Source organism: Rhododendron vialii, chromosome 9a (genome assembly GCF_030253575.1).
Source record: "Rhododendron vialii isolate Sample 1 chromosome 9a, ASM3025357v1".
Classification (NCBI taxonomy): Eukaryota; Viridiplantae; Streptophyta; class Magnoliopsida; order Ericales; family Ericaceae; genus Rhododendron; species Rhododendron vialii.
Genome location: NC_080565.1, coordinates 35,373,510 through 35,388,547, shown reverse-complemented (window position 1 = coordinate 35,388,547; position 15,038 = coordinate 35,373,510). Strand labels below are relative to the sequence as shown.

General features: G+C 37.8%; 3 protein-coding genes across 3 annotated transcripts; 2 read left to right on the top strand and 1 right to left on the bottom strand.

Moving 5' to 3' along the window:
• The first annotated feature begins 1,845 nt into the window (after positions 1-1,845).
• LOC131299845 (uncharacterized) lies at positions 1,846-4,626 on the top strand. Its single transcript, XM_058325418.1, has 2 exons — positions 1,846-2,001; positions 4,040-4,626. Exon 2 carries the CDS (start codon positions 4,048-4,050, stop codon positions 4,624-4,626), a length of 579 nt encoding a protein of 192 aa, XP_058181401.1. The 5' UTR covers positions 1,846-2,001; positions 4,040-4,047.
• A 1,704-nt stretch (positions 4,627-6,330) lies between these two features.
• On the bottom strand, positions 6,331-8,096 carry LOC131299844 (uncharacterized). Its single transcript, XM_058325417.1, has 3 exons — positions 7,729-8,096; positions 6,517-6,781; positions 6,331-6,435 (listed from the first exon to the last, which is right to left on the bottom strand). Exons 1-3 carry the CDS (start codon positions 8,094-8,096, stop codon positions 6,331-6,333), a joined length of 738 nt encoding a protein of 245 aa, XP_058181400.1.
• Positions 8,097-9,023: 927 nt separating this feature from the next.
• On the top strand, positions 9,024-10,018 carry LOC131301336 (uncharacterized). The gene has a single exon (XM_058327558.1). It carries the CDS (start codon positions 9,238-9,240, stop codon positions 9,859-9,861), a length of 624 nt encoding a protein of 207 aa, XP_058183541.1. The 5' UTR covers positions 9,024-9,237; the 3' UTR covers positions 9,862-10,018.
• Positions 10,019-15,038: the final 5,020 nt, after the last annotated feature.

The window sequence follows — 15,038 nt, the reverse complement described above, 5'->3', positions numbered from 1 at the left end:
AAAAACACACAAACCACCAGATACCCTCATCAATAAAATAAATTAAAAAAAAAAGGGTCAGGTACCTACCATAATATTATGGATCATCAAGATAACCAGATATTAACATCACTAAGTCTAGAAAATTTTAAGTGGGATACCATTGTTGACTTATGGGGGTCAGGTACCTACCATAATATTATGGATCATCAAGATAACCAGAAATTAACATCACTAAGTCTAGAAAATTTTAAGTGGGATACCATTGTTGACTTATGGGAGGATGTGTTTTTTGGTTTTTGAATTTAGAGAGAAGTAAGAAGTAGGAGGACGGGAACTTTTTGACTTCTCATTTTTTTTGTATTTTTATTATGGTTAACAAAAAGACGTACAAAATGAATTATACACATATCTCTCAAATATTCTACCATATTCAAAACACATTCTGACCAAAACACATTCTGACCAAAACACAAAAAGCCAATAACCAAAATGTGAAAAGCCAAAAAGTATGATAACCAAACACAACCCAAGCAGAAAGAAAGGAAAATTGAAATTAGTAACCCATAAATTTTCCATCAAGATTGGTACTTTTACTATAGTAGAAACCAGAATGGCGTTAATGTTAAAAGGTGGAGTTTCCACGCCATTTTACCATCGCGTTCATAGTAATCAACAAGTTTTGGCATTTTATCATATTGTTCACAGTAATTAACAACTTCTTTATCAACAATTTTTCACTTACATATATGTCTACAATTTATTGGTGAGTGGAAACAACTTAATATTTTTTAACAACTTATTGGTTAGTGAAAACAGTTAACTTGTAAGCAATAAATTCTTTCTCAAAATTTATTCCCTACTAGAAACGCCTCCTAAGTTATGATGAAAAGAATTGGAAAAGAGAAACTTTATCTAATCTTGATCGTCAGTGTTTTGGACGGCTGAGATTGAGCGCCGTGAATAAGTTTTTCTGTATGTTCATATACATAGCATTATTGAAATGCCTGTTAAGCACTAGCAGAGTATTACACACACATATACATACATACACGCACACATCCACGCATCGTGCCAACAAACACGTGCAATTGGAGTTCCCCAACAAGCTTACATCCTCCATACCAAATTTGACTTTGTTAACTTGCTATCAACGAAGGACTGCATTAGGTTATAATATTGATATCATGAGGCACATAATTAGCGTCCTCTTCTTCTCCCTCCGAAAAGTAAGTTGCACCAAATTGCTTCTCCAACTTCATGACAAGGTAATCAACCCTCCTCCGAATCCTCTTCTGCTCTTTTATCATATTCTTCTGCTCTTTTATGATATTCTTCTGCTCTTGTATGATATTATCTTGGCGGCAGAAGGTAATGTTGAAACATTCCTCAACCCTTTCATGAAACTTTTTGGACTTAGGCTCGGAAGAAGCAACGGCTTCATTTGGAGGAGGTTTAGACATGGCTTTGCTCGCTCTCGCCGAGGCATCCGTGGTAGGCCCTGTTTCGCCGACCGTGACAGGATCACGGGGAATGGAACTTGAAGCATCGATTTGTTAGTAATTTATTTTAATCAACGGGTATCTGTAATCTTAACATGGGGAGATTAATAAGTATTTAATATCATGGAGCTCGTAATATAATTGAGATAAGGACGGGAGTGCAATTATAATTCTGTAGTGGGGTGAATTATAATTAGTGAAATAAGAAATAGAATCCTGGTGTGATTAAGTTTTCTTATTTACATTGGGAGCCCAGACTTATTACTCCTTAGGTCTCTATCGTAGCTCTATATATACACGTTATGCTTTCTAGGTCAGGATGATGTTTTTCTATTATTCAGGAAATAGAGGCAGGCTTAGAGAGAGCAAACAGATCATGAAAGAGTCCACACTTGGTTCGTGTTCTAGACGTGCAGGGAATACGATAGAAGATCGTAAGGTACGGTCGAGCAGTATTCGTGGTTTATAGCAAGACGTGCTATAACAAGTTCAACCAGCGTTCGTGTCGCAGGGAGTTGAGGTAGAACCCTAATTCCGCTTTATAGGGTTTTACAATTTTTGTTGTCTAATCTGTACGCATCATTACTGGGTCTTGGGGATTCAGTTTCCCAACAGTGGTATCAAAGCAGGCTGTAATCACGCGTATGGATTAAACAGGCCATATTGTCCGTAGGTTATAGAGGGTAGAACGTAGAACTGTGCTAACCCTTATTTTGCAGCGTTCTTACCCAGCTATTATGGTCACATGATTTTTATTGGTTTTATGTGATTGAATCCCACGATAATTTTTTCGTTGTTATTGTTATTTATTGGGTACCACGATTATTTTTCGTGGTTGTAATAATTAACGTAACATGTGTTATTTATTGGGTGCCACGATTATTTTTCGTGGTTGTAATAATTAACGTAGCATGTGAACTTCAATGGAGGCATAAGATCGATATTTGTATGTTTCTTCGATTGTAATAGCATTCGATGGTTATTCGGAGATCGAAGATGGTAGATACAAATGATTCAAGTTATTTGGTTCGCAACAGTTTTTTTCCAGATTCGTAGGGTCTGATTGCAGGGCTATTTTGACCCAGTAAACATTGGAATCAGAAAATTTGTTCTTCACAAAAGTTGTAGATAATTGAATTTCGAATCCAACCCAATTTGAATCACCTCAATTGGAGGTCAGATGAAAAAGATATGGCCAAAATACTGAAGGCTGTGCAGTTTACGCGGGAATATGTTAAATCCGAAATTTCTTGCCTAAGCACGGTTGGATTTTGGTTTTCTTGATTGATTCAAACTATCTAAGTCTTCTACACAAGTATAGCCGAAGGATTTCAAATTTGGAAGGACTCCTTATTGCTTAAGGATTTCAAATTTGGAAGGATTCCTTACTGCTCAAGAATTGCATCTTTGACCATAATAGTTGGGATGCATATTTTATTATGTTTCCTAATTTATATTTATGCATGTTTCGATGATTGTTTGCATATGTGATAGTTTACCATATTGGGACAACATGGTAATATATGGCTTTTGACCTAGATCACGTTTTTTGCAAACTTAAAAATTTTGATAACCCTCACAATTTTTTTTTTAAATAACTAAGTGGGAGAGGGAGTTTAGTTTTATAAATCCCACGGTCTCTATTACTAGTATGTAGATGATGTAATTAATTTTGTGTAATGGTTTTAGAACCTTCTCCCCCATCGGGCAAAATTAATTATGGCCTCATCGGTACAGACTTCCTTAAAGGATAGGTCTATGATGATTGTTGTGTGAATTACTACACCATCTGAGGTAATTCATAACGGAACAATGGGTCATGGGGCTAGGTAATGGTATACACTTAGCTGTAAATAATAGTATCCTCACCATCTGAGTCACTATTATTATTTATAGGACTGAAGTTATATTGGCTATTTAATTTTGCTTGGCACGGTATAGTGTCTATATAGTAAAATTAAAAGGTTGTGCCTATCTACACGAATGATAAAGAGTAGAGACTTCCCATCGAGGCATGCTCTTCACGGTGTGTAGGGTTGCCAATATTTTTCTTTTAACATGTGGTAGAGGGAACCAATATTAAGATGAAATTCAAAATTTTTACAAAAATGATAGAGGTACAGAAATTTTGGGACCGAATCCGGACCGACGGCCGCCGGCGAGCCATCTCCGGCCACCGGACGGCCGATCCGAGCCGTCCAAAAATTCTAAAAAAAAAAACCGAGGGGCCCCACTCGGGAATCAACGTCATCCGAGGTGCGTAGGGTGCTTGATCGGAGCACCCCTTTTCGTATGTGTATATGTGTACACATATACACATACGAAAAGGGGTGCTCCGATCAAGCACCCTACGCACCTCGGATGACGTTGATTCCCGCGTGGGGCCCCTCGGTTTTTTTTTTTAGAATTTTTGGACGGCTCGGATCGGCCGTCCGGTGGCCGGAGATGGCTCGCCGGCGGCCGTCGGTCCGGATTCGGTCCCAAAATTTCTGTACCTGTAGTGTTACTCAAATTTTTATTGCCCTTCATAATTGATTGTTATGTTATTTGATTCTCAGATTCAAAAATGGGCTCTTTCAATCCACTTGCCATTATTCTCAAAGAAAATAAACTTACTGGACCAAACTATGTTGACTGGAAAAGAAACTTGAATATTGTGTTAACTAATGAGGGCCACAAATATGTGCTATCTACGGCGTGCCCTCCTATACCTGAAGAAAATGCCACAGAACAAGAAGCAAAGCCTTATAAAGATTGGGTTAAGGCTGATGAGATGGCGCGGTGTTATATTTTGGCTTCTATGTCGAATATATTGCAACATCAGCATCAAGCTATGGAAACTGCTTCTGATATGATGCTGAACCTCAAAGAAATGTTTGGGGATCAGAATCGGGCAGCAAGGCTAGTTGCTATGAAAGAATTGGTGAGCATCACCCATGTTGAAAGGACCCCGATTAGGGATCATGTTCTAAAGATGATAGCTCTTCTTAATGAACTAGAGATCCTTGGAGCTGAAATTGATGGGGAAACCCAGATCGATTTCGTTCTTAACTCACTGCAGTCTGAGAGTTTTAAGCAGTTTCGCCTGACTTATTCTATGAACAAAATGCATTTATCTTTGGCGAAACTTCTTAAGGAACTCTAAGCGGCTGAGGGTCTTTTGGTTGCGAAGAAACCACCATCAGTGCTAGTGGCAGAGAAGGCTTCTACTTCTAAGACGAAAGGCAAGAAGAAGCAGAATAAGTCTCAGAAAAAGGTTGTGGAGGCAGTTCATGCGCCTCAAGGCGGAGTGAAAAAGCCTACGGACAAATGTTTTCACTGCAAGCAGAAAGGACACTGGAAGAAGGAATGTCCGATTTTTCTCAATAAAGTGAACAAACAAGGTAAATCTTTTTCACTAGTTGTTGAATCATGTTTAGCGGTGTTCTCTACCAGTACCTAGTGTGTAGATACGGGAGCCACTAATCATGTTTGCAATTCATTGCAGGGGTTCCAGGAAACCAGAAGACTCAGTGATGGGGAGATTTATCTACATATCGGAAATGCTACGAGAGTGGCAGCAGTTGCAGTAGGAAATATTTTTTTTAAATTTTAGTAGTAATAGGAGTTTAATTTTGAGAGATTGTCTTTATGTTCCTACTGTTAGAAGGAACTTGGTTTCAGTTTCTAAGTTAATAAAGGATGGATATTTGGTTTATTTTAGTGACTCTGTGGTTATTAAGTTAAATAAACGTTTTATCTGTTCTGGTTCATTGGTGGGTGATCTCTACATTATAAATCCTATATTTCCTACAGTGCAACTGCATGAATTGAATAACACTAATAATTTACCATGTAAGAGAAAAGAGCCTTCGAAATTGAACGAAACGTATCTTTGGCACTTACGTCTTGGTCATATTAATCTGAATAGGATTTCTAGACTGGTTAGAGATGGACCTTTAGGTTCATTAGAAGTTAAAGGAACTTCCAGTCTGCGAATCCTGTTTGGAAGGTAAGATGACCAAAATACCTTTTTCAGCAAAAGGATATAGAGCTAAAGAGCCGTTAGAATTGGTTCACTCTGATTTGTGTGGGCCTATGAATGTCCAAGCTAGAGGTGGTTTTGAGTACTTTGTCACTTTTATTGACGATTACTCAAGGTATGGATACATTTATTTGATGCGCCATTGGAGTTCAATCAGAGTGAACTAATTCCAACGGCTCTTTGGCTCTATATCCTTTTGCTGAAAAAGGCCTTTTGGTCATCTTACCTTCCAAACAGGATTCACAGACTGAAAGTTCCTTAACTTCTAATGAACCTAAAGGTCCATCTCTAACCAGTCTAGAAATCCTATTCAGAAATCCTATTCAAACATACAAATATCAATCTTGTGCCTCTATTGGAGTTCACATGCTACGTTAATTATTACAACCACGAAAAATAATCGTGGCACCCAATAAATAACACATGCTACGTTAATTATTACAACCACGAAAAATAATCGTGATACCCAATAAATAACAATAACCACGAAAAAATTATCGTGGGATCCAATCACATAAAACCAATAAAAATTATGTGACCATAATAGCTGGGTAAGAACGCTGCAAAACAAGGGTTAGCACAGTTCTACGTTCTACCCTTTATAACCTACGGACAACATGGCCTGTTTAATCCATACGCGTGATTACAACCGGCTCTGATACAATTGTCTTCATGCCTCCAAGGAAGACACTTGTTAACACCATTTTTGAATGCAAAAGTCGCCTTTAACAGCTTCAAACCCTAGAAAAGAAGGGCATATATGTTCAATGTCTCTTTACTACTACAGTCACTCATAAGAATTATATGCAAATTCTCTGTAAACAATTACCCAAATGCATATCTGGCAATAACAACTTTTCCCTTATTTTGAACTACAATGCTGTGCGATCCTTGTTCTAACAAGAATCGCAATATTTGAATCTGGAAGTCCTTGATCGAAATTAACCAAAAAGAGGAATAACAAAAAGAAAAACTAAGGAATAAGAGAGAGGCTAGGGAAACATCAATTACCTCGTCCATCCCAAAACTCACCACCTTCTCCTCCAAAGATTGAACATTTGTAACATTGAACTTGCTAAGCAATGCAATACCAGAGATGTTAGACATGGGCATCACCACCAAATCATCCATCACCATATATGTTACGACACCTTTAACGTAGCCTCCCTCACCGGATAAACCAGTATTGGCAACCTTTGATGGGACGAATGTTACATCGTACGACATAGTAGACTTGCATGTCGGACAATTAACTTTTGGGTCATTGGTGACGAACCTGTAAATCAGGTTAAAAAAAAATTGAAACAAGAGAACGATTTTGTTAGTAAGTAATGTAAAATTTTAATGTCAAGATGAATTGAAAATCTCAAGCAAAGTCTTCAACATATAGGAAATGTAGGGTTCGAATTCCGTGCCATCCGCCGCAAAATAGAAAATATCTATGAGATCAAAATTAACTCAAAGATTAAAAGCGATTTGATACATATCATTATATGATTTAATCAACAAAAAAGTGGTATTTATAATGATGTTCAAGATTGTCACAAAATCAAGACGAGCACCACAAAAATGAGCTCATGGAATTTCAGTGCTGCACAAACATGGGTTGAATGGAGGTAATGGGCACGTGATCACCTTCACATTTTTTGTTCTGTGTGTGTTTGTGTGAGATATGGCGATCAAGAGGAGTGTCAGGGGGTCGCTTACATGCACCTCGAGGTCCTCGACTAATTTCCTCCCAAATTCGGTCAAAGGCTAATCACTCACGATGAGATTAGAGAATTCACAAAAAAAATAAGTTTTTGAGGTATATCCTCAACAGCCAATTCGTTTAATAGACAGACCAAATCAGAACGGATCTTTACTTTACTGAGTCAGGTTTGGAAGAGTCACGAATGACTTAGTTCATTTCCAGCCCTAAAAATAGGTACTCTAAGTAAGCTTTCGTTCCAAAACAGTTAATGAATCCTTAATATTAAAATTGCAAACACATCACAACTCGAGTAGCAGAGGTGAAACCCGCAATACATAAATGGGCAACGAAATCAGAAAAAACAAAATCACCTTAGAATTTTTTCAATTTTTTCTTTTTTATATTCACAATCTCTTTTTTGTCTTTTAGGGAAGGAAAAAAAAATCATACACTTCAACACTAAAACATAAAAAAAAAAGTAAGTGTGGATATCAAAAAATGAAGTTTGAAAATCAATTCCCTAGTTATACCTATAACAGTTTGCACACTGCTTGTATGCCTTGTTAACCGCCGGCTCGGGCGCATCGTCGTCGGTGAGAAGAAGGGATGCCTTCGTCGAGCGGATAGCCACCTTGGGTTTCAACAGAACCTCCTTTTTCTGGTTGGGCTGCATGTAGGTATCGCTCAGGTTGTCTACGCTGTCGTAGAGGTTTCCTAGGCTGCCGACCAAGCTTTTGGCAGTGAGGAGGCGGACAACGGTGCCAATGGGGAGAGAGAGGAGGGTGAAGAGGAAGTCGATGAAGTCTTTTCCGGCCTCGGCGAAAAGGACCCTGTTGTTCTTCGTGTCGACTAGTAGTTTCAGGGTTATCACTTCTTTGGAGGAGGAGGAGGATGCCATGGGTGAGTTGAGTCAGTACTAGTGCTTTTTCATAGGGTTTTGGAGATGAATGTGGGATTATACAAACACAAGCTAGGGAAACGAAGTAGGAAAGAATAAGGATGTTAGAAAGAAATGCGAACACATGAGTTTATTACTTATAATTGGCTTCTCCTTTTGTAGGTATAAGGAGAAGCATTTGGCATGGCTTCAAGTCTAGACAAACATAATCGTGACTTTAGACATGAATATCTTCCTACTATAGACAAGGTTAAGCATATCTTACAGCATTGGTCAAGCATATATTAAAACTTGCAACCTCCTTCATGAACATAGTTTGGGCAAACCACCAGATACCCTCATCATCAATAAACAAAAAAAGATGGTACATTGAAAAAACAACCAAATTCTAAACCACCTCAAGACCCTTGAACGAATCAAAGTCTAACGCGCGCGCATTGTTTCCTCAGCGGCAGCAGGATCGAGTATGCATCAATCCTCCGCCCCTGTGTGTTTACCAATTTTTCTCTCGATTAGAGATTTCGGGAAACAATGCCAACAACAAAAATAAGGACGAATACGGCTATGTCTCCACAAGACGGATCCGTGGTTCCACGCCATATTTCAGGACTTCACCGGAAGAGAAATGATAGTCGAGTCAAATGTGAGATTAAGAACGAAATTGAAGACAAATGGAAGAGACTTCCATTAATCTTCAACGATTGATCCATCGCCGTGAGCGACACATCTAAGATCCTAAGTTAAGCTTAGAATATGAAATTCTACTCCTACTCCTAATTATAACCCGAATGGGTTAGTAGTGCCAAAAATTAAGACAAATAAAGATAGACTTTGATTTGTTGGAGAGAGATTACAATGAAGTCTTAAAAGACTATTTATAGAAAATAACAAACGTAGGAAATAACTTCCTAACTTTTCTGGTAATGGAGAAAGGACCTTCTTGTGGTGGGATAATTGGCACCCTCTTGGTCCCTTATATGATCGATTTGGGGATAGAGTGGTGCATAATGTTGGCAGATCTTTAAGGGCTAAGGTGGCTTCAATAGTGGAAAATGGGGCTTGGAGATGGCCTAGATTAAGAAACCACCTTATTCAGACCATCGTCTCTCACACTCCTCAGAATTTGGTTCCACACCCTGAGATGGTGGATTCAGTAATTTGGGTGCCTCATCCTAGTGGTATTTTCACTATTAAGTCTGCTTGGGAAGCTATTCGGGAGAAATTCCCTATTCAGCCTCGATTCAAGGTTATTTGGGGTAGTCATAATGTCCCTAGATGGTCTTTTATACTTTGGTTGGCAGCTCTTCACAGACTGAGTACTAAGGACAGATTGAGAAACTGGGGTATGGCTTTGGATGCTCTTTGCTGCCTCTGCCAGGATGAGGAGGAATCACATCATCACTTGTTCTTTGATTGTTCATATTCTACACGTGTTTGGCAGTACTTGGTGTCAAAGAATAGAGTGGCTGGCATTCCTAATAATATGGGAGATGTCCTTGATTGGTTGCAGGGCAATGTATCTTGGGATACTTTCAGATTTGTTAGTTTGAAGAGTACATTGGCAGCTACTGTTTATGGTCTTTGGCAGGAAAGAAACTCTCGTATTTTTTGTGCAAAAATGAAGGATCATACTCAGGTGGCAACAGATATAGCCAATGGGATTCGTGCTTTCCTTAGCTCCAGAAGGAATGTAAAACAATCCTTGCAAAATCGGAGTATTTGTGAGATATGGGCCTTGCCTCATAGGATCATGCAATCTGTATAGTTTTTTTTTATAGGGTGTTCTTTGATTTTGTTTTCTTGTTTAGAGCTGTTAAGTATGGCTGCCTGTTTTGTTGTTTCTTGTAAGGGGATTCTATCCCTTATACTTTGTTTCTTGGTTTGAGCCTAATAAAATTTTGTGCACTTATCAAAAAAAAAAACTTCCTAACTTTTCCACTAGTCTTCATTCAATCATTTGCTTCCACTTGTCACAATAACTTCCCACTTCCCTTCAAATGTGTAGGACCATGACAAGTGTCCTTTTAACTTCCACATGTGTAGGAGCAAGCCAAGTGTCCTGCATGTAAATAACAATAATAAAAGAAATACTAATACTAGTTCTAATATTAATATGAATAATTAATAATAATAAAATAGGAAGCATTCTCATAATTGCCACCTTTCAATAGATCATCGACAGGCGGTGAAATATGGTGTAAACACTGTGTTATCGAGAAAGACGCTTGCTAAAATCGTCTTTGACTGCAAACTTGCTTTCAACAGCTTCAAGCCCTAAAAACCCAAACAAGAAAGGTTCAGAAATTAACATCACTAAGCCTAAAACATGGTTAAAAGAACAGTGTGAGATTAATTGAATACCTCAGGCATTCCCATGTCAACAACCCTTTCCTCAAGTGCACCAACTTCCTTAACATTAAATTTTAACATTAAATTTGTTAAGCAAAGTAGTAGTAATACTAGAAACAGCAGACATAGGAGTCACCACCAAATCATCCATCACCATATAAGTCACCACTCCTTTCACAATTCCTCCCGAGCAACATAAACCGCCTCCCTCCACATACCCAAGTTGCAATCGGGGCACAAAGCTAATAAAATATACCCAAGTTGTAACACGATCAGTGTTTGAAAAATATGTGCAAAATATATTCTGTATGTTTTTTGGTTTGAATTAATGTGAATCACCGGGCTTGGTCCATAGTCCGCTACAGTACCGTGAACACTCAAAAGTTTCAAACTTCTCTAATTAGCAGCAGCTTACTTTGGGCATTTCGAAGCTAATAAAATCTGAAACCGGAGCAATTAGCTACAGATGATTATATAGATGGAATTCAGTATTATGTGCACACTTCGTAAACCACAGGGGTATCATTGTACGCTTTTGTACCATAGGGCATGTATCCTCACAATATCCAAATCACAAGATTTCAAGTAGACATTGCCAATGAAAAAAAAAGGAAGAGAATAAGTGACTAGTCATCCGTATTCATTTGTGTCCGGATGTTTGTATACAAATCTGGCACGAATTTATCATTTCAAAGGGTTTGGCTTAGTGTTTGTGAGAAAATCAACAAGTGTTCATATATGAGGTCACTTATTTCATTTTTATGGAGGACAAACATTTCTAATTTTGGAGCCACTATGATTTAGGAATTATGCCCGGTCATTGTATTTAAGGTCCCGAAATTAATCAAGGTAAACGCAAGCTGATTCTGACATCTGGATATAAAATAAATAAATGATGTCCACCCATTCCTATCTCAATAATACTCATTCCGTCCCAATTTAATTGTTCTTTTTGGGAGTTCGTTTCACTTTTCAATTGACTATAACTTATAATTTATAATATTTTATGTGATTTCGAAAATATTATTTTATAAAACTAATCGAGATCTATCAAATAAAGTTAACACATTAGATTGATTTTAAAATTTTCTTTTTTCGAATTTGAAGATAAAGATGGGTGTCCTTTCGTATCAAACACACGTCCTTTAAAAATCTGATTGACAAGATAGAGGAATGGATGCGCTATAAATGCTTATCTTTTGCATTGATCTTCGGTGTACTGAACCACGGCAAACCATGCAACCTGATCGAGAAGTTTTTGGGTGACTGCGGATATTAGACACAGTATTCTGTCGGCGATCTCAATTGTTTAAGCATGTTTTAAATGGTTTGAATTTTAAAGAGAGAAAAAAGAGGAGAGAGAATTGTTGAGTAAGGGAAAAGAGAGGAAATAAATTCAGACCATTAGTCCAAAACACATTTAAACGACTGAAATAGCCAACAAATACAGCCATGTGGTATCTGTTCGGCACCCAAAAATTTCTCAGCTTGATCAGCCGCAAATCAAAGATACTTGTATGAATTCATTAATGGTTGTGGTGGATGTCCACTTCCCCTTTTATTATTGAGAGATGATATGAATGGGGAACGTTATTGAAATGAAAAATTTCGGCTATGTTCGTTTTATGTTTTAAAGGAGATTTTTGAAAGTAACAAATAAAGAGAGATAGGAAGAGAAAATTTAATAAAGACTGTGTATAAATTTTGAATACTCAAAACGAACAAGCATGGCAAATTTGTATACAAACATCCCGACACAGATGAATACGAACCATTCAACTAATGCGCTCGTGCTTCTCAAAAAAAAACTTTTTTGTGACTCTTTGTCATTACTAGTCACTCTTCTCTTTCTTTCTTTTTTTCCCTTTTCCGGTTTCAGTAGCTTCGAAATGCCCAAAATAAAGTATCATCTGCTGCTAATTAGTAGTACTCCATCTGTCCTTTTTTAAGTGTCCTGCTTCGTAACTCCAACTTATTAAAAAGACATCATCATTACACCTTTCACATCAACTTTTTCCTCAACTTTTCCTACTTACCCATCATCATTACACTTTTACTTACTAACTTTTCAAAGTAAAATCTACTTTTAGGGACAAAATAGACAATACACTAACTTTTACCCCCTAACTTTACAAAATGGACACTTATTAAGGGACGGTCCAAAATGGAATACTGGACACAAAAAAAGGGACGGAGGGAGTAGTAATTATTACTCCCTCCGATCTTCGGTCCTTTTTGGAAGTTCGTATAATTTTTTAATTTATTATATCTTATAATTTATAATTTTTTTGGTAATTTTAAAAATATCATTTAAAAGAATTCACTAAGATCTACAGAGTCGCAAATAAAATTCATATTACATATAAATAGTATTACCAATTAAAAGTTATAATTAATATTTTATTCGGTTGAATATGACAAGTGTCAAAATAATGAAAACAGAGAGAATAGAAATTTAAAAAACTTTTGAGCGTTCACAGAATCACAATACCGTAGTGGACTATGGACCAAGCCGAGGTAATTCACATAAGTTCGAACTGAAACACAGATCGAGGGAAATGTGATTAACCTTATGAGGCCCATAACTATAAATACTCAGTGAGGCCCATAACAAACGGTGACAAAAAAGTGAAGTTTTACACCGACAGTGGATATAATTTATTCTCCTAATGAAACCATAGAAAGAACAAAACAATTGGTTACGACTGGCATTGGACTCTAAAAAGACTGATCTGATCGAACTTAAATGAGTGAGATTTGTTACGGGAATTTAAACTCTGCTGATTCAATCTTCAACTCTATTATGAAACCAAATCATTTGACATGTCGATAAAGTACCGTTCGTTAAATCATGATTGAATCCACAATAGCAAAATGAACAACCCTGTCCTCAAGTGCCCCCACATCCTTCACATGAAATTTGTTCAGAATGGTAATCCCTGAAATAGTAGACATTGGGGTCACCACCAAATCATCCATCACCATATAAGTCACCACTCCTTTCACAAATCCTCCCTCCCCTGCTTCTAATTTCACTTCCTTCATCCCCTCCAGATCGTGAAACATAAGCCATCTCCTTAGACATGAGGTTGTTGCAACAGGGGCAAGTAGCATCGCAGACATCGCTAACATAAATGTGAGACTGATAAGTCCTAGTGTTAAAAATATTAGGGCACACGTAAATTTTTTTGGCTATGCTGCTGGAGACATTGTTGAGCAAAAACAAAGGATTGACGTCAAAAGAATTACCAGTTGGTGGCTTGGGATTCAAGAGATCCAGCTTGGTTGCGTTTGGGCTGGAAGTAGGTTTCGTTAAGATTTTCGATGCTTTCATAAAGGTTGCCCAAGGTCCCAACCATAGTCTGTGTTGTGAGGAGCTTGACCACGGTTCCAACTGGCAAACGGAGAAGGTGGAACAGGAAATCGACGAAGTCCTTCCCGAGTTTCAGGGTCACCTTGGCTTTAGAGGATGCCATGGTGGTTGCTCTCTCGTTAGGTGCCTTACGAGTACATCTGTTGTCTATATATATAGACCTATATATACGCAGATAGAGTTTATTTGGGGTGATTAAATGATTTAACCAGCTTTGACTCACCAACCCACATGACGGTCCATCTTCGATATTCAAGCTCGCTCTCTCTCTCTCTCTCTCTCTCTCTCTCTCTCTCTCTCTGGCTTGTTGTATGGAGAATTGGAACAGACAGAACCATTTTTTGCATGCCTATGAAATTGGCTTCCCAATGAGATTTCTTCCGAGTATACTCAAATAGGAGTACACTAATATGGATGAAAAGAGCAGAATTGAATCCCGATCGAGGCTGGGTGCTCGGCTTGGTCGAGCGCGTGTTTTCCATTCCCACCATAAGCAACTTGAACTCCACTCCTAACGACAAGGGGAGTTTATGTGCTTTGTTTTAGAGCAGCCCGCACTGTAGGAGCTGTAGAGCGGTTGATCTGGCCGTCCATTTTGATACGAGCCATCCATTCTTCGAATTAAAATCTGAGCGGTCAATTGCCGAAATGGACGGCAAGATCGGCGGCCCTATAGAATCCCTGGTTGAACAGACAAAAACTTGCAAGTTGCAACCTCCTTCATGACTAGAAACGGAGTTTGGGCAAACCACCAGATACCCTCATCAATAAAATAAAGTAAAAACAAAAGGGTCAGGTACCTACCATAATATTATGGATCATCAAGATAACCAGAAATTAACATCACTAATAAGTCTAGAAAATTTTAAGTGGGATAATCCTACCGTCACAGATGAATACGAACCATTCAACTAATGCGCTTGTGCTTCTCAAAAAACCACTTTTTTGTGACTCTTTGTCATTACTAGTCACTTCTTCTTTTTCTTTCTTTTTTCTCCCTTTTCCGGTTTCAGTGGCTTCGAAATGCCCAAAATAAAGTATCATCTGCTGCTAATTAGTAGTAGTAATTATTACTCCCTCCGTCTCCGATCTTCGGTCCTTTTTGAAGTCCGTATAATTTTTTAATTAATTATATCTTGTAGTTTATAATCTTTTTGATAATTTTGAAAATATCATTTAAAAGAGCTCACTAAGATCTACAGGGTCTCAAATAAAATTTA

Excerpts from the sequence above, each read along its gene's own strand:
- LOC131299845 (XM_058325418.1), top strand. The coding sequence starts at position 4,048 with ATGGGCTCTTTCAATCCACTTGCCATTATTCTCAAAGAAAATAAACTT.
- LOC131299844 (XM_058325417.1), bottom strand. The coding sequence starts at position 8,096 with ATGGCATCCTCCTCCTCCTCCAAAGAAGTGATAACCCTGAAACTACTA. Across the intron at positions 6,782-7,728 it reads CAGTGTGCAAACTGTTATAG|GTTCGTCACCAATGACCCAA; the intron begins GTATAACTAGGG and ends CCTGATTTACAG. Across the intron at positions 6,436-6,516 it reads TGAGTTTTGGGATGGACGAG|GACTTCCAGATTCAAATATT; the intron begins GTAATTGATGTT and ends ATTTCGATCAAG.
- LOC131301336 (XM_058327558.1), top strand. The coding sequence starts at position 9,238 with ATGGTGGATTCAGTAATTTGGGTGCCTCATCCTAGTGGTATTTTCACT.